The sequence below is a fragment of the Chanodichthys erythropterus genome, chromosome 1 (assembly GCF_024489055.1).
Source record: "Chanodichthys erythropterus isolate Z2021 chromosome 1, ASM2448905v1, whole genome shotgun sequence".
NCBI classification, from domain to species: Eukaryota; Metazoa; Chordata; class Actinopteri; order Cypriniformes; family Xenocyprididae; genus Chanodichthys; species Chanodichthys erythropterus.
The window spans coordinates 1,613,280-1,639,668 of NC_090221.1; the positions used below are offsets into that span (position 1 = coordinate 1,613,280).

At 38.6% G+C, this 26,389-nt stretch overlaps 2 protein-coding genes across 9 annotated transcripts in view; one reads left to right on the top strand and one right to left on the bottom strand.

The window, feature by feature from the left end:
- The window catches only part of neurl1b (neuralized E3 ubiquitin protein ligase 1B), a 43,943-nt gene extending 24,453 nt beyond the window's left edge, over positions 1-19,490 (top strand). For all 3 annotated transcript variants that reach the window (XM_067384886.1, XM_067384867.1, XM_067384876.1), the window contains 4 exons: positions 10,347-10,913; positions 13,592-14,305; positions 14,801-14,923; positions 17,197-19,490. In XM_067384886.1, the coding sequence (XP_067240987.1) occupies positions 10,347-10,913; positions 13,592-14,305; positions 14,801-14,923; positions 17,197-17,444 (1,652 nt within the window). In that variant the 3' untranslated portion in view covers positions 17,445-19,490. The remainder of the gene's footprint in view (positions 1-10,346; positions 10,914-13,591; positions 14,306-14,800; positions 14,924-17,196) is intronic.
- Positions 19,491-21,023: 1,533 nt separating this feature from the next.
- The window catches only part of LOC137019393 (ovoinhibitor-like), a 70,073-nt gene continuing 64,707 nt past the window's right edge, over positions 21,024-26,389 (bottom strand). For 5 of the 6 annotated variants that reach the window (XM_067384842.1, XM_067384832.1, XM_067384850.1 and 2 more), the window contains 9 exons: positions 23,019-23,076; positions 22,671-22,780; positions 22,518-22,575; positions 22,170-22,279; positions 22,016-22,073; positions 21,668-21,777; positions 21,536-21,593; positions 21,295-21,392; positions 21,024-21,203 (listed from right to left, as the gene is read on the bottom strand). In XM_067384842.1, the coding sequence (XP_067240943.1) occupies positions 21,140-21,203; positions 21,295-21,392; positions 21,536-21,593; positions 21,668-21,777; positions 22,016-22,073; positions 22,170-22,279; positions 22,518-22,575; positions 22,671-22,780; positions 23,019-23,076 (724 nt within the window). In that variant the 3' untranslated portion in view covers positions 21,024-21,139. The remainder of the gene's footprint in view (positions 21,204-21,294; positions 21,393-21,535; positions 21,594-21,667; positions 21,778-22,015; positions 22,074-22,169; positions 22,280-22,517; positions 22,576-22,670; positions 22,781-23,018; positions 23,077-26,389) is intronic. The other variant, XR_010895012.1, reaches the window with a different exon arrangement.

Sequence of the window (26,389 nt, forward strand, 5' to 3'; positions counted from 1 at the left end):
CTTGAGGTCATGAATGCATGAACCAACTGTTCCGCATTTGTCATTGAGAGCATATGTCGTAATTTAGATATATTTTTTAGATGGAAGAAGGCGGTTTTACAGATACTAGAAACATGACTTTCAAATGAAAGATTGGTATCAAAGAGCACACCCAGGTTCCTAACTGAGGACGAAGGTTTAATGGAGCACCCGTCAAGTGTTAGAGAGTATTCAAGGTTTTTTCGTGAGGAAGTTTTTGGTCCAAAGATTAGGAAATCAGTTTTTTCTGAATTTAATAATAAGAAATTTCTTGTCATCCAGTTTTTAATGTCAGCTATGCATTCTGTTAGTTTTGTGAATTTGTAGGTTTCGTCAGGGCGCGAGGAAATGTAGAGCTGAGTATCGTCAGCGTAGCAGTGAAAACTAACACCATGCTTCCTAATTATCTCTCCTAAGGGCAGCATGTACAGAGTGAAAAGCAACGGTCCTAATACTGAGCCTTGTGGTACCCCATATTTAACCTGTGATCGATACGACATCTCTTCATTAACTACCACAGACTGATAACGGTCAGATAAGTATGATTTGAACCATGCCAAAGCAATTCCACTAATGCCAATATAGTTTTCAAGTCTTTTTAAAAGAATGTTATGATCGATAGTGTCAAAAGCAGCACTGAGATCTAATAACACTAATAGAGAAATACAGCCACGATCGGATGATAGGAGTAGATCGTTTGTAACTCTAACGAGAGCAGTCTCAGTACTATGGTATGGTCTAAATCCTGACTGGAAATCCTCACAGATTCCATTTCTTTCTAAAAAGGAACACAGTTGTGTTGAAACTGCCTTTTCTAGTATCTTTGACAGAAAAGGTAGATTCGAGATTGGCCTGTAATTTACTAAATCTCTCGGATCTAGTTGAGGTTTTTTAATAAGAGGTTTGATAATAGCCTGCTTAAAGGTTTTTGGCACGTGTCCTAGTGTTAATGATGAATTAATTATATCAAGAAGTGGACCTACGACCTCTGGAAGCATTTCTTTCAGTAGTTTAGTCGGCATTGGGTCTAACATACATGTCGTTGATTTTGATGATTTGATAAGTTTAGATAATTCTTCCTCTCCTATAGCGGCGAATGATTCTAGTTTTACCTCAGGGACACTACAGTGCACTGTCTGAAGAGAAACTGTAGACGGTTGCATGTTTATAATTTTCTCTCTAATATTATCAATCTTGCAAGTAAAGAAGTTCATAAAGTCATTACTGCTGTGCTCTATGGAAACGTCAGCAGTTGAATCTCTGTTTCTAGTTAATTTAGCCACTATGTCAAATAAATACCTAGGATTATGTTTGTTTTCTATTAAGAGATTTGAAAAATAAGTAGATCTAGCATTTCTTATGGCTGTTCTGTACTCAATCATTTTTTCTTTCCACGAAAGGCGAAAAACTTCTAGTTTTGTTTTCTTCCAACTACGTTCAGCTTTTCTAACAGCTCGTTTTAGAGCCCGAGTGTGCTCATCATACCACGGCGTTGGATTACTTTCCTTTATCTTCTTTAGACGTAAAGGAGCGACTGCATCTAATGTGCTGTAAAAGAGAGAGCCAATAGTTTCTGTTGCAGCATCGAGTTCTTCTAAGTTGTCAGGTATACTAAGGCGATGAAACTGCTCGGGGAGATTATTTATAAAGCAATCTTTAGTGGCAGACGTGATTGTTCTACAATATTTATGGCTGGGTGGTGGTTTTGTAGCCTTGGCTAATTGTATTATACACGAGACTAAATAATGATCTGATATATCATCGCTCTGCTGTAGAATTTCAACAGCATCAATATCTATTCCATGCGACAGTATTAGATCTAGGGTATGATTACGACAATGAGTGGGTCCTGACACGTGTTGTCTAACTCCAATAGAGTTTAAAATATCTGCAAATGCCAATCCAAATGCGTCTTTATTATTATCTACATGGATATTAAAATCACCAACAACAAGGACTTTATCCGCAGCCAGTACTAACTCTGATAGAAACTCAGCAAATTCTTTGATAAAGTCAGTATGGTGCCCTGGTGGCCTGTATACAGTAGCCAGCACAAATGTCAACTTACATAATGTTACATAAAGCACCATCACTTCACTGGGTTGTTACGTCTGACCCAGGATCTGGGTAACACAAAAACTACCCAAACGCTGGTTTGTTACGTCTGACCCGGGATCTGAGTAACACAAAAACTACCCAAACGCTGGGTTGTTACGTCTGACCCGGGATCTGGGTAACACAAAAACTACCCAAACGCTGGGTTGTTACGTCTGACCCGGGATCTGGGTAACACAAAAACTACCCAAACGCTGGGTTGTTACGTCTGACCCAGGATCTGGGTAACACAAAAACTACCCAAACGCTGGGTTGTTACGTCTGACCCGGGATCTGGGTAACACAAAAACTACCCAAACGCTGGGTTGTTACGTCTGACCCGGGATCTGGGTAACACAAAAACTACCCAAACGCTGGGTTGTTACGTCTGACCCGGGATCTGGGTAACACAAAAACTACCCAAACGCTGGGTTGTTACGTCTGACCCGGGATCTGAGTAACACAAAAACTACCCAAACGCTGGGTTGTTACGTCTGACCCGGGATCTGGGTAACACAAAAACTACCCAAACACTGGGTTGTTACGTCTGACCCAGGATCTGGGTAACACAAAAACTACCCAAACACTGGAAAAATAGCCCCCCAAAAATGACCCAAAAGGCTCAAGCCAGGACAGGGGGAGAAAAATAACCCATTGAAGCACAATATGATGATCATCAAACCAAATATAAATGTTAATTTTTCACTCAACTTGTGCGGATAATATAATTTGTAAACAAAGCATTGTATCCAATAAGGAAAGAATGCAAAAGGCAGCATTTTTACAAGTGGTCTCAGCTTTGAGCTTTTATGAAGAAAGTAGGTTTAATGAGATATTTAATGGGTGGATTCTACATTATGCACCGTGTGCATGTATATGGAAAGGTTAGCAACGAGTCATGATGTGATTGAGTGGTGGTGCTGGAGTTCTGCTGCTCATTGAACCCAACAGAATATTCTTTGTTTTCATATTCACAAATAAAACTCTATCTGGTATCCATTATTTCTCATTGTTTGCTCAGTCCCCACCCTAGTAACCAGTTCTGACTAGAGCGGTTGCTTTAACAGCACAATGTACTGAATGCATACATAACTAACATAGCTGCATATATTGAAAGGTATGATGAATGATTCATTTTTAGGCAATGGTGAACTTGTGTCTTTAGTATGGTTTAATGTGCTTGAATGCATGGCTTGGCATGCAGTGCGAAGCTGATTTACAGCTCAGCTCAGAAACCCACCATGATTGGGTGCGTGGGACACAGTGCTGGATCAGGTCACAGTACATTTTTTGGAACAGTCTGGAAACACATGAATGTATTCATCTTGGTGTTTTCATCACGCTTTTTGTTTTGTCAATTTATTAGATGTTATTGCCCAACTGGATCACATGAATGTTGGTAAACATCTTAATCAATTAGATGTTTTTGCCCAACTGGATCACATGAATGTTGGTAAACATCTCAGTCAATGAATTTCAAGATTTATTCTTCAGACATTTTACAAAGCAGGGTTGAGATCTGAGGCCTGACGATATGTGTTAGCACATAAAATAACTAAAATGACCATTGCGCGACCAAATGATTTCAGTCCATTATATTATCTCGCATAATATATATGTGATGACTTTGGGGTTATTGTAATCGAGTAATCGAGTTAAAAGATGGTGCAATTTGGCTTAAAAATAGTACAAGCTATATGCATCTAGACGCAGACAAGAATCAGAACACCGATATGGTCGATAAGCTTTGTAGCAATATGCAGTTCTGTCATACTAAATTGCTGTTGTTTTCGCTTTTGCCAAATATTTAGGAAATCTTTAACACCCATAATGCACTGGGCTTGTTGCCGTCCAAGGCCACTGCTATGGATACACTTGACCAGAGTCAAATACCACACTGTAAAACTCAATAAGTTCAGAATACTCAAAACATTTGAGGAAACTTATTACCTCAAAACATTTAAGTTAACTAACTTATTTTTTTTAAGTTAGTAGAACTTAATTTTTTTGTGACAAGTGGGGCGGGGCCGAGAGCCATGGAAGTGGAGCAATGCTAGTGTGGTGCACAGGTGTCTCTCATTAACAATCACATCACTGGCATTCCTTCGCTCCCACAGTTCTCAGCCTCGCCCTACTCAAGTACATATAGTTAATTTACATAAACATCACATTCAAATCTTGGTTAAATGTTAGTTAGCAAAAAACACATGCTATTATAATTATCAAAGAGACTGTCAATATATACTTGCATGTATATAATCAAACAACATACAGTATATGTGGTCTTAAAAGTTTTGCAGCCCATCCTCAACCTAACCACACGGTCTACTCTTCACCAGAATGGTAACCCTACAAAACTAACATAACAGAACCCCCTGTCAATCCCAACATAACACAACATTAAACACTAACTTATGTCTCCCTATGTTAATCTTATGCAAAAACACACAAAATAACACTTTATTTCAACATTTAGACAGTCTGATGCAAAGCATGCTGGGAATTAGAAATCTGCTGCAACTAAAACAGTTTAGTTTACTTGAAATATGTCAGTGCTGTGAACTCAAAAGTAAAAGAAAGTTTTAAATACTCATAACTGTTAATTTAACTGAACTAATTTGTTTAATTTAAGTTTGTCCTACTCAAACGAATTAAGTATTTTGAGCATTAGGGTTTACAGTGCACCTTGCTTTAGTAGGAAATACTTCTTAGCAAACTTTTAGTCATAATGGTGTATAATGGGGAACAATCGAAGAATTCAAAGAGTAAACATTTGGTGGGAGTGAGTTAGTTTTGGTTTCAGCGAAGGATGTTGTAGACGGTGGCTAAAGACCACAAAGAATCGTAAATACGGAGAGAATGCCGTGATGGAAAATGTGAATAACCTCCATGTTTGTAGTCAGAAATCAGAATCAGAAATCAGAAAGCGCTTTATTGCCAGGTATGTTGTTTACACATACTAGGAATTTGTTTTAGTGACAGAAGCTCCACAGTGCAACAGAGTGACAGCGACAAGACAAGACACATAATAAAAAGAATAAAATAATAATATACAAATTTACAAGATAGACAAAGTGCAAAAAAAAAAAAAAAAAAAAAAAAAAAAGCAAAAGACAATATATATTATAGACAATTGTATGTACAATTATGTGTGCAAATTGAGATATAAATAAGTGTTTTAAGTAAATAATGTGTAATAGTGTTATGTGTTCCGTGTTTGTTAAGTGTTCATGAGATGGATTGCTTGAGGGAAGAAACTGTTCCTGTGTCTGGTCGTTCTGGTGCTCAGGGCTCTGTAGCGTCGACCGGATGGCAACAGTTCAAAGAGGGAGTGTGCTGGATGTGAGGGGTCCAGAGTGATCTTCTTTGCCCTTTTTCTCACTCTGGATAAGTACAGTTCTTGGAGAGTGGGGAGGGTTGTGCCAATGATTCGCTCAGCAGACCGGACTACCCTCTGTAGTCTTCTGAGGTCAGATTTGGTAGCTGAGCTGAACCAGATGGTAATTGAAGTGCAGAGGATGGATTCAATGATGGCAGAGTAGAACTGTTTCAGCAGCTCCTGTGGTAGGTTGAACTTCCTCAGCTGGCGAAGGAAGTACAGTCTCTGCTGGGCCTTTTTCACAATGGACTCGATGTGGTTGTCCCACTTCAGGTCCTGGGAGATGGTGGTGCCCAGGAACCTGAATGACTCCACTGCTGCCACAGTGCTGTTCATGATGGTGAGTGGGGAAAGAGCAGGGGGGTTTCTCCTGAAGTCCACGGTCATCTCCACTGTCTTGAGCGTGTTGAGCTCCAGGTTGTTAAGACTGCACCAGACAGCCAGCTGTTCAACCTCCAGTCTGTAAGCAGACTCGTCACCGTCCTGGATGAGGCCGATCAGTGTGGTGTCATCCGCAAACTTCAGGAGCTTGACAGAGGGGTCTTTAGAGGTGCAGTCGTTTGTGTAGAGGGAGAAGAGCAGTGGGGAGAGGACACAGCCCTGAGGGGCGCCGGTGCTGATGGTGAGGGTGCTGGATGAGAATTTTCCTAGCCTCACTAGCTGCTGCCTGTCTGTCAGGAAGCTGGTGATCCACTGACAGACAGAGGTGGGCACGGAGAGCTGAGTTAGTTTAGGCTGGAGGAGTGATGGGACAATGGTGTTAAAAGCAGAGCTGAAGTCCACAAACAGGATCCTCACATAAGTCCCTGGTCTGTCCAGATGCTGGAGAACATAATGCAGTCCCATATTGACTTCATCATCCACAGACCTGTTTGCTCGGTAAGCAAACTGCAGGGGGTCCAGTAAGGGTCCAGTGATGTCCTTCAGAAAAGCCAGAACCAGTCTTTCAAATGACTTCATGGCCACAGACGTTAGAGCCACAGGTCTGTAGTCATTTAGTCCAGTGATTTTGGGTTTCTTTGGGATGGGGATGATGGTGGAGCGTTTGAAGCATGAGGGGACTTCGCACAGCTCCAGTGATCTGTTGAAGATCTGTGTGAAGATGGGGGCCAGCTGGTCAGCGCAGGTTTTCAGACAGGCTGGTGAAACGCTGTCTGGGCCTGGTGCCTTTCTTCTCTTGTTCTTTCCGAAGACCTGGTGCACGTCATCTTCACTGAACTGAATTGCAGGTGTGGGGGAGAGGGGGGTTGTTGGAGGTGTGAATGGTGATTTTTCAAACCTGCAATAAAACCCATTCAGATCGTCTGCCAGTTGTTGATTCTCCACAGAGCTGGGGGATGGTGTCTTGTAGTTGGTAATGTCTTTCAGACCTTTCTACACTGAAGCTGTGTCAGCTGACTAGTCAACTGTAGTCAAACTGGATGACAGTGAACACAGTGTGTTAGGCCAGATGGGAAAACAAAGAAACTGCCATTCCGTCACTTCCACCTGAAGCAAAACGTCATCGCGTACAGGTAAGAAAGTTGTTGCCATAGTGATCCATACCATAATGCTGTTTAAAGAGTAGACAAAGAATGATAGAATTTTCAGCGATTAAACCTATTCTTACAATAACAGTTCTGATAATAACTGTCTGTCGATCCGACTGTCCGTGAGCAGGGATACAAAAATCTGGAAGTACAATCTGTAGTTTTCTCAAAAGGCCTGGAGCATTTTGCGTCATCCGGTGGACTTTTACTGACAAATTAACATGAATTTCTCGGTTCAGGTGACACAGTTGTTGGTATTGGATTCAGTCATGGACTTTTTTTAGTATGTATTGCCTTAATAGTATGTCCTGCCTTAATCTTGTATCTATTTTATTTCCTTTGTTCTTTCTGTTTCCACTTCTTGTTAGTTTCCATGGTTACTAATTTGTTTCACCTGTGTCTGATTTAGTTCTGTGTGTGTGTGTGTGTGTGTGTGTGTGTGTGTATATATATATATATATATATATATTATATAGCTCTGTGTTTTCTTTTCACTTTTCTTTGTTCAGTATCGTCTTGGATTATCTTATTTGGGTTTGAGTTAGGATATAAAGAGCTGCAATTTGGATCCACCTCTCCTCCTCTCACCTGCCATAACAGCTACTGTATTTAACTTCAGAATTGTAATTTGCAACCTGTGGATAAAATTACTGATAAACACTACTGTTTTTTTTTTTTTGTGTTAATTTTGCTTTGCCAACGTCGATGACAGCTTTAACTTGTCTATGCTGGCAAGGGATCATGGTATAAGTGGGATAATCACATCTGGTGTGCATTGAAGTCAAAGAACCACCCGATATGAATTATACACTCTAAAAAATGCTGGGTTAAAAACAACCCATGTTGGGTTGAAGATGGACAAACCCAGCAGTTGGGTTAAATGTTTGCCCAACATGCTGGTCAGTTTTAACTCAACTATTGTTTAAAAATCACCATATGGCTGACTTAAAATGAACCCAAAATAGGTTGGAAATTAAAAATCAGACACATAATTACTAGAGGCAACAATAATAATCAAAAGGTGAACATTTATTGATAAGCAATTTAATAAATGTTTATTGTTTGATTATTATTCAATAAACGTATTAATAAATGTTCATTTATTAAACATTAATAATTTCCGACATAATTTGGGTTCATTTTAAGCGAGCAATACATTCATTTTGAACAATAGTTGGGTTAAATAAAACAACCCAGCAGGTTGGGCAAACATTTAACCCAACCACTGGGTTTGTCCATTTTCAACCCAACTTGGGTTGTTTTTAACCCAGCATTTTTTAGAGTGTATAAATACTTATAAATAGCCATTCAAAACTCAAGGATTTGTCAGTGAAAGCGATTTTATAAAAAAAAAATAAAAATAAATAAAATAATTTTTTATTTTATTTTATTTATTTATTTATTTTAATTATCCTCATTTTGTCTTTGAATTTGTTGCCCTTTCCCTGCTCAGCTCTGTTCACATATAGACTCTTGTGTGAGTGCTAGAGATAAGAGTCTAGGAACTGGACAGTGGCATTGTCATTATCCACAGCTTCGATCAGATATCGTCAGCCTATATTTGGAAGCCACGAAAAACCACGCTCTGCTTCACAAGTGGCGTTTATGGCTCTCATCTCTCCTAAGCCTATACACAAATCAGTGGAGAGCTCTTTTAATCACAGTCTGTGAGGAGGTGACTGTATTTTATGACTTGTGCCTTCGATCTGTTGATGAAAGACACTCCAGGCCAGCCATTCTGACCCGTCCACTGACTCGGTGTTACGGAAGGCGAGCATGAATGAATGGAAAGTAGTTATCAAATGCATTCCATGTCTCTGTTACACTTACAATGTCTTTTGTGTCAAGAAACACGAAGCATGTCACGTTGCTTGTTCGTGATGTGTTCACTGATTGTCCGTACACAGAATAGAGCTAATCGGTACATAGACAGTTGTTTAGGCAGGAGATTACCCTGAGTAAAATGTAAAATTAAACACTACTGTGCAACTAAGGAAGAAGTAATTGTCTTATAATACTGTTATTTTCCCTCTTTATTTAATTGTGTAAATCTCCCAAGAAAAACAACTGAACAATGTAAGGCTGAACACCGTTACTGACAATCCTCATTTTGGCTGCGTGAGATTCTCCAGCTTTGTTGTTGTTGAGCTGTTAAAGCTCCGCCCTCTTCTGGAAAGGGGGCGGGGAGCAGCAGCTCATTTGCATTTAAAGGGACACACACAAAAACGGCGTGTTTTTGCTCACGCCCAAATAGGGGCAAATTTGACAAGCTATAATAAATGATCTGTGGGGGATTTGGAGCTGAAACTTCACAGACACATTCTGGAGACACCAGAGACTGATATTACATCTTGTGAAAAGTCCTTATTACAGTGCAATTACACAAGTAAGTACTGATTGATAGTAATTAACAACATGTACTTACTATATAGGGTTAGGGTTTGATAAAGGGTTTGAAGATACTTGTACTGCTCTGTTACATACATGTAACATGTAAGGACGTTGTAAAATAAAGTTTAACAGAAGAAAGTATGCACAGCTGTCAGCGCAAAAAAATCTTTATGGTCGTAAAATAAGTTTCTTTACGCAACTTCCTATTCTTTTGATTTTGATGTGAAATATAGCCCAGACATTTCTTCGTGAGATTCATCTAATGTCATATTTCTGTGACAGATGAGGTTAAAGTATGTGAAGAGCTATTTAAGACACATCCAGTGCTCTGCTCGTTCCTGGAACTGAGAAATCACATCACAGAAGATTTACTGCTGTTGATTTGCTCTACTTTGATACAGCGCAGTGAACTATGAGAGCTCTGTCAACACCGTCATCATCACACTCTTTAGTGCTGCTGATTATACACTGTTGTTTCCTGGAATAATGCCTTTTTAGTGCCCTGAAAAAAGTGCACTTATGCTGTTCACTTCATTTTGAGGTTATATTATGGAATCTAAAGTTTTAGATCACTAGTTTATTAATGATTTTTGAGTGAAATTTGAGTGAAAAGTTGTGGAGTTTCTGTGAGAACTTTCAACTTTTATTATTAAACTGAAAAAAAAAAAAAAAAAATTAAATTAAAAAAAAATAAATATAATTTATATTTTTATATATATATATATATATATATATATATATATATATATATTTTTTTTTTTTTTTCAGTAGTAGGAGAAATTGGTATTATTTTTAATTCTAAAACAGCTTTTTATGTCATTGTAGGTCTTTTATAATGCTAATAATATATTAATAAAATAAGTTGATAAATACATAAATCATATTACATCAGTATCCTATGTTTCTAACGCACTCTAATGTTTTGACTCAAACAGATGCCAGCCTACAGCATCGCCCGGTGGCCAGTCGGCAGTACTGCACAGTTTCCAACAGTGGAGCAGAGCGCCGCACATCTGCCCCTCCAATCAGCATCGACTCTCCCCGTTTTCACCCTCATGCCAAGGGCAAAAACATCCGTCTGGACACACAACTGCGGCGGGCCATCCGGAAGAACAGTTTCTGCAACGGCATCACCTTCAGCCAGCGTCCCGTGCGTCTGTATGAGAAGGTGCGCTTGCACCTCTCAGGAGTCCACACAGGCTGGAGCGGGGCTCTCCGTTTCGGTTTCACAAGTTTAGACCCTGGCGAGCTTGGCTTAGCTGACATCCCCAAATATGCTTGTCCTGACCTGGTGACACGGCCAGGATTCTGGGCCAAGGCTCTGCCTGAACGGCTGGCCATGCGGGACAATGTTCTGGCCTTCTGGGCTGACCGACACGGACGGGTCTTCTACAGCATCAATGATGGCGAGCCCATCCTATTTCACTGCGGGCTAAGTGTTGCCTGTCCGCTCTGGGCCATCATAGACATCTATGGAATCACGCAGGAAGTTACACTGCTGGGTGAGTCTATCTAATTCACTCCTGAATATTCAGTCCTTCATTAATAATGTTTATTAATGATCTGGGAGAATTATAGATGTCTCTGTTAAAACAGCAGTGGATCTCGACTGGTTTTGCTTCAGGATGCAGATTTTGCATCAAGTGACGATCCAAAATAGTACCAAAAAATGCATCAATCTGCAAAATTAAGAGTTCACCCAAAATGTAAATTCTGTCATCATTTACATCATTTCTTTATTTCTTTGTTGCACACTAATATTGGGGTCCAAACAACATTGAATCCTCTTGACTTTCATCATATGGACACAAAATATCTTCTTTTTATTAAACACATCCAGTGCTCGTTATAACTGGAAATAATCTAAGTTTCACCAGCTTCTTATCAAACCGTGTTTATCGCAATTTCAGGTGAACCCAAATTCAACAAAATTACCAGAATATACACAAATTTAATCGAAAAACCTCCTTTGATGGCACGAGGGTGAGCAAATGATCTTTTTTTGGGGTCTGGAAAGGAACTAAAGACATCGTTAAAACAGTCATGTGACTGCAGTGGATCAACCTTAATGCTATGAAGAGACGAGAATACTTTTTGTATTCTAATACACATATACATGCATACATGGACCATGTATACCACAAAAATACAAGTTTACGCTTCAAAGTTGAATGTTGATTCTCGTGACGGCTGAAAAAATACAAACTAATTCACCCTGGCAAACTTTGTAGACCACAAGTTTTCAGAACTGTAGACAGAGAAAACATCTAACAGAATTAAATAATAATAAAATAAAACTATAAACTCGAGTTAGACTGCTCTAGATAACACCGTGTCCACCAGCAGCACCCGCTCGTGTTCGCCCCGCGGGTTTGCCGTATGCCACTGGTTTTCATAAACTTGTGCAGCTGTAAGTAGGTCAGAGAAGGGTCATCTGGGATGTGTCACTCTGGCTGTCACACTTAAAGCTTTACATCAAATGAAGCTAAATGTAGATTTCTTCCCTCATAGTTACAGGCTTTCTTTCTCGCTCCTTTTCTGCAGCGCTGAAGGACATTGTTTACCTTCAGTCTGGTGGGATTATTGACCATGTTTGGTCAGGACTGCCATAGAGAAAGAGCTGAACACAGACCTATAGAGATGTTTGTTTTGCCTGGGTTTTCAGTCACTTTGTTGGCTCATGGAGATAGATTTATTGAGAGAGATTTATTGATCTGTGGTGGCAATGAGTTATTTCATACACATTGCAATTTGACCATGAACCATATTACACCATCTAAATCAGTGGTTCTCAATCTTTTTCAAGTGATGGACCTTCTTAAAGGATTAGTTTCACAATTTCCTGATAATTTATTCTCCTCCATGTCATCCAAGATGTTCATGTCTTTCTTTCTTCAGTGGAAAAGAAATTAAGGTTTTTGAGGAAAACATTCCAGGATTTTTCTCCATATAGTGGACTTCACTGGGGTTCAACGGGTTGAAGGTCCAAATGTCAGTTTCAGTGCAGCTTCAAAGAGCTCTACATGATCCCAGACGAGGAATAAGAGTCTTATCTAGAGAAAACATCTGACATTTTCTACAAAAAATAAAATTATATACTTTTTAACCACAAATGCTCGTCTTGCACTGCTCTGCGATCCACTGCTTCCCTCAAGATGTTATGAGGTTTTTCAGTTTAAGAGTAAAATAAGGTGTGTGGCAAATAGAGTAGTGAAAAGTACCACGTCGGTACTGAAATTTTAAAAATGTAATGCTTATAGCAGTGTTGAGTAGATTTGTAAACACCTCTGATTGGCCATTGTGTTGACGCACACATCAGATATGTCTGTGATTGGCTTCAATGATCAACACTTCAAAAACTGTAAATATTCATCAATGACGCTCTTCACCGAGCGCTGACTCAGATACACATGGTAGTGTTTGAAAGCAGGCATCTATCACAGACTAGGCATCTAATCGCTCCGACTTTCAAATTCAAACACTCCCATGAGTTGATCATTTTAGCCAATTAGAGGCATATCTGATGAGCGTGTGAACACAATGGCCAATCAGAGGTGTTTATGAATCCGCTCAACAGCGCTCAAAGCATCACATTTTTAAAATCTCAGTACCGAAGTCAGTACTTTTGACAACTCTAGTGGCAAACATAACTTGACAATACTTGGGTGTTTTGTTCTACAGCATAAACTGCATGTTGTTGTTGGCGCCGATAGCCTAGTGGGCAGCACCGACATATGACCCGATGCACTTCAGGCGACCCAAGTTTGAGTTCCGGCTCGTGGAACTTTCCCAATCCCGTCCCCTTCCTCGCTTCCTGTCCAATCTATACTATTTTATCACAATAAAGTAAATCTTATAAAATAAATCTTTAAAAAAAAAACGGCATTGAAGAACAAGTATCTTCAAATTATGTTTAGCCATATTTTACTCATAAATTGAAAACCTCCATTGTAAAACCCCATATGAAAGTCTTAAAGGAACCAGTGGTGAATTAGTCTTCTGGGTTTTGACATCATGACTACAGCTTCTTCTAGGGGGCAAATTGTGACAGTCGTACCTAGAAGTGGAAGACAGTGAAAAGGCGCTTCAGCTTCACTGCCGTTATTAGAGCAGAATAATTTAAAGTGCTTTCACTTGTTATGGTTTGTAACAACTCTCTGGTCTCCCTCTCCTCTCTCAGAGAGCACGTTTGCTGAGAGCGTGGGTGCCAGCTGTCTGAGTGCCGCTCGACTCAGCACCTATCTGCCCCAGAGCAACCACGACTCGGCCAACTACAGCAACAACCAGCTAGAGACCAACCAGGCCGCGGCAGCAAAGATTGCCACGCTACAGCTCAGCAGCTACAACCAGCTCATCCCCTGCTGCTCCTCCTCCTCCACGCCCTCTTCCTCCGTCCACAGGGCCGTCCGCGGCCTCTCCTCGCCCCTCGACACCGACCTGCACTTTCACCCAGTGCGAGGCCCTGACGTGGTTCTCTCCAATGATCGCACCGTCGCATGTACCCACTTTCTGGACAGCAGCAGGACTCTGATGTTCAGCGACAGGCCCGTCCGGGTGGGCGAGACTCTGTATGTGGAGGTGGGCCATCTGGGCTTGCCTTACTTTGGGGCTCTTCTCTTTGGTATGACCTCTTGTGATCCTGGCACGCTCAGTGCCGGGGATCTGCCAGCGGACCCGGAGGTGCTTCTGGACCGTAAGGAGTACTGGGTGGTGTACAGGGGTTTTCCTGTGCCAACGGCGGGCGACGTGCTCAGCTTTACCTTTCTGCCTAATGGGGAGGTGCATCACGGGGTCAACGGAGGGGCACGTGGGCGTCTCCTGTGTGTCGACTCCTCTCAGGTTCTGTGGGCCTTCTTCACGCTCCATGGGGCCGTGAACCGACTCAGGATATTAGGTAGGATTTCATAAAAAAACTTGTGTGAACTGATCCCCCGGTTTCACAGAAAGGCTTAAGCCTAGTCAGGACTAAAATGTATGTTTGAGCTGTTTTAATTGAAAGCAGCTTGAACATGCATATTTTAAAATATGCTTTTGTTTTGTCTCAAGATGGACACCTGTAATGAACCTCTAATTGAACTAAGGTCTAATCCTGGATTAATCTAAGCCCTGTCTGTGAAATCAGGCCAATATGTTCTTTGCACTACCAGTCAGAAGTTTGAAACATCAGTTCATTCTGTTTTTCTTTCTAGATCTAGATTCTAAATGTCCAGATTTAGAATCTAGATTTCTTTCTAGAATAATAGCCAGCAGGGCCAAAACTGTAATAAAATACAGCCTATAGTTTATCTATGCATTCTTAAATAATTTGTTGAGGTCATCTGAAAGAGATTTGTTGGTGGTTGTTGTAATAAAGATCAAAGTGGTAAACAGTGCTCTTTTTGTCCAAAAGGAACTGTTCAGGCCAGCCCACCCACCTCCCCGTCAGTGTCTCAAGGATCAACGCCTGATGACAGTGACTCTGATCTGGCTTTCAGTGTCAACAGATCCTCATCAGCATCTGAGTCGTCTCTGGGTGAGTCTCAACAAGCTCATTCATCAGCTCACATTCAGCTCTGAACCGCTGGAGGAGACAGAATGCTGATATGATGAAATAACTGATTAGTGTCGGCATGACATGAAAATTCACCCTGCTTCTAAATGCATGTTACTGATCTTTTTGTGAATGATTCATCTGTGCATGTTTCATTTTTAATGTTTAACTGAAAACAGTTTCATCATGACTTTAACAGAGCTGTAGGTTTGTTTTTTACTGCCAACATCCCATGCTAACAACACAAGCATTAAAAACTTCAGACGTCACATAATAGTTGGCGTTATTACTAGTGTTTGCTGAGCCAAGCATCACTTTTACTATTGCACATCCAGGGCTATGGTGGTGTCAATTAAACATCTATCACCTGGGAACACCCTAGCAACCACAGAGCAATACCCTAGCAACCATGCAGAACACCCTAACAATCAGACTGCAATGCTTGTGCCAGAGGAGCTCAACTCCCACTTCCACGAAGCATTGCGAATGATGTGATTGAATCAGTCACCTTACAGTCTTGTATAAAATGTTTTGCAATACTTATTTTTCAATAAATTTAAATATAATGCTTTGTAATTGTTTTTCTGCTTCTAAATGTCTATAAATCAATGTTTTCTTATTGTATCGTGTTTTTGTTTTTTTTACCTCCATTAGGGATTGCATTTATTGCCTCAAATCCTCAGTCACATCCTTTTTTACTTCAGTTTGCAATGTTATAATTTTCGAATCTCAGAGCTGGTTGGTTTGGTTCATGACGTAGAACTCCAGAGAATTAAAGAGAGTTTCAAATATTATTTTATTAATAATTTTTAAATATTTTGTTCATGAAATATGTTTCTAATTTTAATAGGGGCCAAACACTGAATATGTGTAAGCACCTATTATTATAATTGTTAATGATGTTCTTCTTCTTCCACTCTTGAAGTCTATGGCAGCCTATAGAACCGTATGGTCAAAAATTGTGAAATTTGGCACACTGATAGAGGACAGCCTGAACATAAATCTCAGCAAATATGGAGTCTCTAACTCAATCCCTCTAGCGCCACCAACTGTCCAAATTTGAACTCCCATTTACACGAATAACTTTTTCAGAAAAACATACTATTTCAAACTCCTCCTAAACAGATTTTTTTCACGAAAATTTAACCAGATCATCTTCAGACCATGGCGAAAAGTTATGAAATTCCAAAAAAAAAAAAAGTTATGGAACTCAAGTTGATTAGTCTATCCGTTCTCGAATACCACGCAAACAAATTTGACAAAGATCACGGCAAATTAACACAAGGCTATATCTCCGCAATGCTTTAGCATATTCAGACCAAACTGTGTGTGTGTTATGACAAACATGACCTGAGGATACCTGCACAGTTTCGGCACAGTGCCACCTAGTGGTCAGGAGATATGAAAAATGTCTATTTTTGCTTATAACTTTTGAACAGTTTGGCCAAAACAGGTCTCTTTAGATTCGGTGCAGAATACTGAATCGAAGGATATGCAGTTTTGCAATGTTGGCCTTTTTGGGCATTGGCTATTATGTATTTTGATGTAAAATGCTATCTTTTAAGAATGCATTGGTGTATAGTTACGCAACTTGGTAAGTGTCATCGGCACGATGCCGTGAAGCTAAAAATTTAAATTTTGAAAAATGCTAATAGCTTTGATTAATTTTGCTTATTGTAATGAAACTTTATAGATTTCTTGGGTCATGCCAAGAACAGAGATACCAAATTTGATAGTCGGCCAAACGTCCTGTCCCCCATTTAGATTTTCTTTAAAAAACAACTTTTTCTAACTACTCCTAGACCATTGTCCAACTTATCAAATTTGAGTCAGATCATCATATACGAAACCGTTTTCATATACCGCATCAACGAATTTGATAATGCCCAACTGCAGCTGAGGCTTTATCTCAGGAAAGATCTGACATGTTGACACCAAACTTTGTGTGTGTAATTGTTCCTCAACACTGACCACACCAGATCAATTTGGTGTGAGCGACACCTTTTGGTCAAAAGTAATAAGCAATTATGTCACATAACAAGTGATTGTATTGTATAAATCGTCTCCAAATGTACTTATTTTTGCAGTTAGGGTTCCTCATTCTGGCTCTGTGGTGCTTGCCCCTTAACTGCTGCTATATTTAAAGTATTGTTTAAATTGTTCTTTTAACTTCCAGAAGTGCTGTTTTGTGCTATGAATTAGGCTTTTTTTTCCACTGCAGCAGGTTTACAATGTTGTTCAATGTGTTGTTTCAGTGACAGCTCCCAGTTCTCCTCTCAGTCCTCCGGTCTCACCGACTCTGTCCTCGTCAAACGCGCCTCTGAGCAGCAAGATCAGCGAGTGCACCGTGTGCTTCGATCAGGAGGTGGACACCGTCATCTACACGTGTGGACACATGTGTTTGTGTAACGACTGCGGACTGAGGCTCAAGAGACAGATCAACGCGTGCTGTCCGATCTGTCGGAGACCCATAAAGGACGTCATAAAAACCTACAGACCATGAAGGACTCAAATGATTCAAAACTCGGTAGCTGTGACTAAACTTGTATTTAAGCCTGTGTATGTAGCTTTGATTTGTGTAGCATTAAGCTCTTGTCCGTATTTCTCTCACCTCATATTTTAAACACAGATCATCTGAAGCCAAATGTAATTGATTTATGGTTTATGAGGATTAACAAAGGTTAATCTCAATTCTGATCAGATATTTCTAGTGCCTTTAACGTTGTTCCTAAAGCAGCACCTAATGGATTAGACAATCATATCCGAGTATGAATTAAGAAAATAATTCAAAGGGACCTCAAGATAAGGAAAGAATGTGTAAGTGATTAATACACAGGGCTACAAATAAGATTTAATATGCTGTTTTAAAGTTTGATTGCTGTGTTAAAGTGAAGAAAGATTTGCATCATGACAGATGAAGGGTTTGGAGATTCGTTGCACTTATAACTAGAGGTAAGCACTAAAACACATCTGTCCCTCCGACTGAAGTCATTTCAGATGTGGATCTGGACGACTGCATCTTAATTCACAACAAAAATACTTGGTTTATATAATAGAGTGATGTGGTATTGTATTGTATTTAATGTCAGATTTAGTCAAAATCTGTCATTTTCTTCTTACCTTGACATTTTGTTCAGTGAGCAGTATAACAATCAACAGGTTTATTCTTTACAGTAATAATTTTTGGACTGTGAACACTACGGGCAGAAAAGCAAAAATACTGCTGCAAAATTATTGTAGAAATTGCAATCAGTGCTATCATTGATCAATCCAATGGATATCACTCATGTTCATCAGGGGACATTATACTTAATAATAATGTTGAAATAAATGGCAATGGTAAAACTATTTACATAAATACAAGTACTCATGTAATGGACCATATACTACCATCCATTAATCATCACTGAATGTTTTCTACCAAATGTAACAAAGAAATCTGCCAGTGATGACAAAAGTGTTCAGTGATAAAATATATGGTTGAATTTGAGTTTCATATTGTCAATAAAACTGACCACAGTTCTGAAGGTTATTTTTTTAATACAAATAATGGAGATTTCTTTGTGCTTTCCTTGGAGTGAGAAACTGAATTAATGCACAAAAATAACATATATAGAGAAAAAAATCCTCTACAGAATCCTTTAGTGGTTTAGAAATATTCAATAAATTAAATTTTACATAAGCAACCAAAAGCTTTCTTAGATAAATCAGACATAAAACTAATATTTCTTAACGTTCTGAATGTTATTAATTCATATAATTACTATTAATATTGAACATCAAACATTTTCTTTACAATCTGCCGATACCGATTATTGGCCGATATATCGGTGCATCTCTAGTTCAAGGATTGAATTAATTAACAGTCAAATTTCTGATGGCCATCATAGCTATTTGTATTTGCACAGGATACTGTTAAAAATAAAGATACTAAAAGGGTATTTTCACAGTGGTGCCACTGAAGAACCATTTTAGTTCCTCAAAGAACCTTTCAGTGATCAGCTTTTAAAAGAATCACTTTTTCTTAATGCGAAGAACATTTTAATAATCTAAAGAACCACTATAAAGACACCTGCAGTGGGAATGTTGAAGGTTCCTCATGGAAACATATAGATGTCAATAAAGAAGTTTTAATTATGAGTGTATCTTGATTAACTGCGTTCTGAGGTGAGAGAGAGAAATTCTAGAAATGAATGTTCGTGACATCATTTGTGTAATGCTGTCGCCCTCTGCTGGTGACACAGACACTTCATCCACAGCCTCCTCATTTTCTCTGAAAAATCTGTAGCTTTTTCCTAAATTTATACCGAGCTTAATAAAATATGTAAAATTATCTTGATTAAAGAACTTTGTCTAAACGACTTTATGCATCAACGGAATGCATATATTAACATTAATTATAAGGCTATAGCCAATAAATGAAAACTAAAACGTGGTTTCCACTGCTAATAAATGAATAGGACTAATACATGGGTTGTTTTAACCCAGTGGTTGGGTTAAATGTTTGCCCAACCTGCTGGGTAGTTTTATTTAACTCAACTATTGTATGTTAATTTCTATATGGCTGGCTTAAAATGATCCAGAATATGTTGTAAATTAAAAATCAGATATATAATTACTAGAGGCAACAATAATAAAAGGTGAACATTTTTTAATAAGCAATTTAATTAATAAATGTTCATTCTTAAACATATTAATAAATGTTAATTTCCAAAATATTTTGGGCTCATTTTAGGCAAGCAATACAGTATAATTTTTAAACAATAGTTGAGTTAAATAAAGCGAGTAGAAACACCTGTGAGAGTCGCGAGTCTTCAGAGAAAACTCGTGCCAGTTTAAAGTGAAAAAACGATAAAAAGAATCACAGTTTACAGACCATAGATAGTTCATACGCACCGTGTCCCGATTTGACAAATCTACATCGGACATGAGCCAGGAGGATCCTGTAGAGAACAGATCAACAGGTGAGATCCAAATTACTTTTGAAACCGAGACATTACATGTTCCTTGAGCTCCAGCATTGAAGTCGCAATAGTCTTTTAATCCCTATTGTGTCCTATATCCGAGTGAAACGGCTTCTCGAACAAGAGCCAATGTTGGGCGGGGCTTGATTTTGTTTGGTCTAATGTTGTTTTGTTGGACAAAAACAATATTTCAGTCATTTTTTTAAAGTGAACCACCCCTTAATTAGCAATATCCTAATATCAGTTGCTTTTGTAAATGAAATCATGATATTACTCACCTAGGACACAGAGAAGGACGATGACTCCACGTGCAAACATTGTTCCAGACTTGAGAGTGAACTCACTAAAACTGACGATATGATCAGTGATAAAATGATCCGCCTATTTATATCAGTACTCTTAATATTGGAGTGGATTAATCACACACACAGAGGGAGGTTTAATAAGCACTTTGAGTTTGATAGATTTATTTAATTTGGTTGTTAGGTGTGTCTGTGTACTGTAGATTGATTGATTGTTTGATTATGATCACCTGAAGATTTATAGTGTTTTGTATATAACCATTGAGAACAAGTGAATTGTTACACTGATGTTTTTTTTTTTTTGTTTGTTTGTTTTAATGTTAGTTTAATCTCTGATTCTGCCAAATCATTCAGTTCCTGTAAAAATGCTCAAATGTTTTCTTCAGCGCTTCATCAAAGAAAATGGTCTGTACACTTACGGTCGAATGGAACGCACTTGAGGTTTTTATTAGTGCTTTCTCTCTGTTAATATTTCTTAGACTCTACTTTTGACTATTCTTGTGTAACTTCTTTAGACACATCTAGACCAATCAAGAACTAGGCCTTGAACACACTTATACACTCACACATACAATTATCTATATTTCTTAATATGCCATATATGGTAGGTGTTGATCTTTGAGCACTGTGATTGGACGGCCTGGACATCGGTGATGATTCTGCTTTAAATACGACCCTTCTTCATTAATCTAACAAAAGCTCACACACCCTTAATGATATTCTGCTCTCTAGATATGATCCGTGTGAATCCTTCAAAGTAAATCTTCACCTATTTTATCTCGTCTTTCCAAGATTCAAGGGAGAAAACAGAACAGCTTCAATATGCAGCATTTATTCAAGGATTAAACCGTTACACATTCAGGTTATAATGAATGAGACACAATAATGCTGACTAAAGGTCTGTTAAGCTGAATTATGCTGCCATTCCTGTGTCACACCTGCAGACCTTCATCGCATCTGCCTTGCTTCACGATAAATATTTCAGTTTCTGATTCCCTAAAAAAAAAAAAGAGAATAAAGTGAAAATTTAAGTTTGAACGTGACTGTAATTCATTTTTAAACCTGCAGTACTTTGATTTAAACTCACCTGATGGCAGCATACAGCATACATACATTGTCATATGTTTTTCCATCAGATCCACACACAGGTGAATAGTTCAGTGGGCATATGTTAGATGGGTGAGGCTGGTCACAAAAAAAAAAAGTTATTTGAACATGGAGGGAAGTAATTCTACAATCGTTACACATTCAGGTTATAATGAATGAAACACAATAATGCTGAGTAGAGGTCTGTCAAGCTGAATTATGGTGTCATTCCTGTGTCACACCTGTAGAGGTTGATCACATTCACCTTTCTTCACGATTAAGATTGTAGTATTTGATTCCCTTAAAAAAAAAGATTAAAGTTTGAAAGTGACTGTAATTCATTTTTAAACCTGCAGTACTTTGTTTAAACTCACTTGATGGCAGCACACAGTTCGCATTTATTGCCGTATGTTTTTCCATCAGATCCACACACGGGATCATAGATCTTTGGGCATCCTTTAGACGGGTAAGACTTGCAGTCAGGCTGGTCACAAAAATAAAACATTGAATTATTTACAAATACGGGTTCATAGACCATCGGGCACACGATAAGCTCAGGTTCAGACTGGTCACATAAAGAAAACAACATTGAGTTATTTGAACATGGAAGGAAGTAATTCTACAATCGTTACACATTCAGGTTATTATGAATGAAACATGAGCACAATAATGTTGAGTAAAGGTCTGTCAAGCTGAATTATGGTGTCATTCCTGTGTCACACCTGTAGAGGTTGATCACATTCACCTTTCTTCACGATTAAGATTGTAGTATTTGATTCCCTAAAAAAAAAAAAAGGGGGGGGGGGGGGGATTAAGGATTAAAGTTTGAAAGTGACTAATTCGTTTTTAAACCTACAGTACTTTGTTTAAACTCACTTGATGGCAAGACACAGTTCGCATTTATTGCCGTATGTTTTTCCATCAGATCCACACACGGGATCATAGATCTTTGGGCATCCTTTAGACGGGTAAGACTTGCAGTCAGGCTGGTCACAAAAATAAAACATTGAATTATTTACAAATACGGGTTCATAGACCATCGGGCACACGATAAGCTCAGGTTCAGACTGGTCACATAAAGAAAACAACATTGAGTTATTTGAACATGGAAGGAAGTAATTCTACAATCGTTACACATTCAGGTTATTATGAATGAAACATGAGCACAATAATGTTGAGTAAAGGTCTGTCAAGCTGAATTATGGTGTCATTCCTGTGTCACACCTGTAGAGGTTGATCACATTCACCTTTCTTCACGATTAAGATTGTAGTATTTGATTCCCTAAAAAAAAAAAAAAGGGGGGGGGGGGGTGAAAGGATTAAAGTTTGAAAGTGACTAATTCGTTTTTAAACCTACAGTACTTTGTTTAAACTCACTTGATGGCAAGACACAGTTCGCATTTATTGCCGTATGTTTTTCCATCAGATCCACACACGGGATCATAGATCTTTGGGCATCCTTCAGACGGGTAAGACTTGCAGTCAGGCTGTTCACAAAAATAAAACATTGAATTATTTACAAATACAGGTTCATAGACCATCGGGCACACGATAAGCTCAGGTTCAGACTGGTCACATAAAGAAAACAACATTGAGTTACTTGAACATGGAGAGAAGTAATTCTACAGCCGTTACACATTCAGATTATAATAAATGAAACATGAGCACAATAATGCTGAGTAAAGGTCTGTCAAGCTGAATTATGGTGTCATTCCTGTGTCACACCTGTAGAGATTGATCACATTCGCCTTGCTTCTGGATTAAGATTGTAGTATTTGATTCCCTAAAAAAAAGGGGGGGGGGGGGGGGGGAGATTAAGGATTAAAGTTTGAAAGTGACTAATTTGTTTTTAAACCTGCAGTACTTTGATTTAAACTCACCTGATGGCAGCACACAGCGCGCATTCATTGCCGTATGTTTTTCCATCAGATCCACACACGGGTGAATAGTTCAGTGGGCATCCTTCAGACGGGTAAGACTTGCAGTCAGGCTGTTCACAAAAATAAAACATTGAATGAACATTTACAAATACGGGTTCATAGTCCATCGGGCACACGATAAGCTCAGGTTCAGGCTGGTCACATAAAGAAAATAACATTGAGTTTTTTGAACATGGAGAGAAGTAATTCTACAGTCTTTATTTATTCACCTCTCTCACTCCATCAGATACGGCCACTGTTAGTGTCAAGAAGGAAAAACAAGGATTAAAGTTGATAACAGGATCATATCAGCTGTATTAATGTTAATATAATGTCCACACTTGACAAAAAAAAAAATTGTATAGGCCAATTATAGTCAAACAGCAATACTGTGAAATATTACTACAGTTTAAAATAATGGTTTTCCTTTTTAAAATACTTTAGAATATAATGCATTTCTGTGATGCAAAGCGTCTGAACATTCATGTTACCTCTATGGCATTTCATATAGACCTTTAGCTTAAAAGCATGCACATTTGGAGAAATATTCTCTATGACCAAAAAAATTACGGAGTATTTTAAGTCTGTTTTGCTTCAATGTGAAAAAAATCCTGCAAAACGCTGGTGCGTTTCCCGATTCCAGTGTTAAATCTTACAGTTTTTTTTTATTTGTCCTACTTTAGCAAAGGTGAAATCTGACGTGGTAAATGATCCTAATATCAGTTGTTTTAGAGAATGAAATCATGATATTACTCACCTAGGACACAGAGAAGGACGATGACTCCACGTGCAAACATTGTTCCTGACTTGAGAGTGAACTCACTAAAACTGACGAAATGATCCGCCTATTTATATCAGTACCGTGGATCCTCCTCTGAACACAAGTAGTGCTTGCTGCAAATTACCTCAAGCTGAACCAGTGGTGTAGTCTAGTTTTTTGTAGTGAGTATACTGTGATTTTTCCCTCCTGGCCTCATACTAACCCGTCCCGGAGCGACACCCCATAAGCACCGTGTGGCTCAGTAATGCATATGGTATGCATCTGATCTATAGGCTAAAGCTCTATATATGAGAGCATTCTGAAAGACAGCTTATTGTGTGTGTTATCTACATGTCAGTTTATTATAATCAACAAAAGACTTTAACAGCCAGTGACATTTACAGCTGAAGAGACTCTGGACTGATTTTCAACTGTTTAGTGTCAATCCCCATCTAACTCAGCCAGTTAAGACAGCCTTAGATGTGATATTGAATATGGTCCTGGAGCATAAATTTTAACTGCTGGCAAGATTCAATGCACATTTAGGAGTGGAAGTTGCAACTATTATTACTCTAAAAATCTTTGGTTAAAAACAACCCAAACGGTTTGAAAATGGACAAACCCAGCAATTGGGTTGTTTTAACCCAGCGATTGGGTTCAATGTTTGCTCAAACTGCTGGGTAGTTTTATTTAACTCTACTATTATGTAAAAATTGCTGTATTGCTTGCTTAAAATGAACCCAAAATATGTTGGAAATTAACATTTATTAATATTAAATAAAATAATTAAGCAATAAACATGCATAAAAATTGTTTATTAATAAATGTTCACCTTTTGATTATTATTGTTGCCTCAAGTATTGCCTCATGTGTCTGATTTTTAATTTCCAACCTATGGGATAATTTTAAGCCAGCCATAGTCATTTTTAATCAATAGTTGAGTTACATAAAACTACCTAGCAGGTTGGGCAAACATTAAACCCAGCTGCTGGTTAACCCAATCACTAGGTTTGTCCATTTTCAACCTAACTTTAACCCAGCATTTTTTTAGAGTGTAACAATAATGGAAAGATGAGGCTTATCAGTATGTCACAATATCACCCTGTTTGGACTTTTTCTGTTTTGCAGAAGGTCCTTTAAATAAACAACAACACATCTCAGGTTCGTTTAAATAAATCCCCAAGATTTATTGATGGCTTTACAAAGTTATTATACAGGACACTCTATATATGGAGGTAACCAAGCCAGAGTTGAGCATAAAACCACACAAAAATAAACAAAAATCATAAAAAGAAACCTTGTGATTCACACAATTCATCAAAAGTAAATTACATGCAAAAATAGCTCAACTCTGCTCAAACACTAAACATATAGTGTCCTTGTAAAGTATAAAAAAAACAATAGGGGAAACACAAATTACAAAAAACACAAAAATGAAACTAGTCCACCCAAAGGTCCATAACCACATCTTTCAGCCCAATTACCGATTTAAATACCTGGGCGGACTAGACAATATACCCAAACCAAAGCATTCAAACAAAAAAAAAATAAACAAAACTCAGATACAACAAGAGCAACAATTGGGCTCCGTAGAGCTGAAACACACACATTAAAATACCTTTATTATTTATATCAAGACAAACACAACCTATTAAAATGTTATAGTGCTCCAAACAATCTCATACCCATGTCAAAGATCCAAAAGACAGCACATGCAAACCTCTTGCATATGAACCAATGGGCTCCATAGAGCTGAAATATATGCATTAAAACACCTTTATTACACTTCCTAAAAACAAACACCACATATTAAAACACTTTAAAGAATTCAATAAACTCATACCCATCTCCGAGATCCAAGAAAAATCCACACACGAACCTCTCGCAAACAAACAGTAAGAGTGTTGATCTATTTCTGCCTGCCAGAAACAAACGCACCTACCGTTCTCGTTCCTACCGCCAATCTTTATACATAGCTAGCCACACCCCTCAATACGTAACTTTACTCCCTCACTGTCACCTGCCACATTCCACCCCCTCCAAATGCATCGGCGACCCGGCGATGTAAAAAAAATAACTTAGGTTCTTACATGGTCATTTCTTACTTGGTAAATGGTATCATCATAGAGGATCTCCGAGGGCCTTCTACTAACTGAGAACCCCAATTGGTTTTCAGAGACAGGGGCAATATCCTCAGGGAACTCAGCACACAATGATCCCAAAGGATACATTTCTACCTCATCTCCTTCTACAACTTCATCCTGTGCATCAGCCCCAGGTATCTCATCAACTCCACATGTGGCCATCGGTGCACTTCTAAGCTCAGTTCTATGTACCTGCCGTACGGGGCCATCCTGTCTTACTGGAACAATAGAGTAAAGAGCCCCCCACTCCTTAGGCTGCTGCACTACTCTATA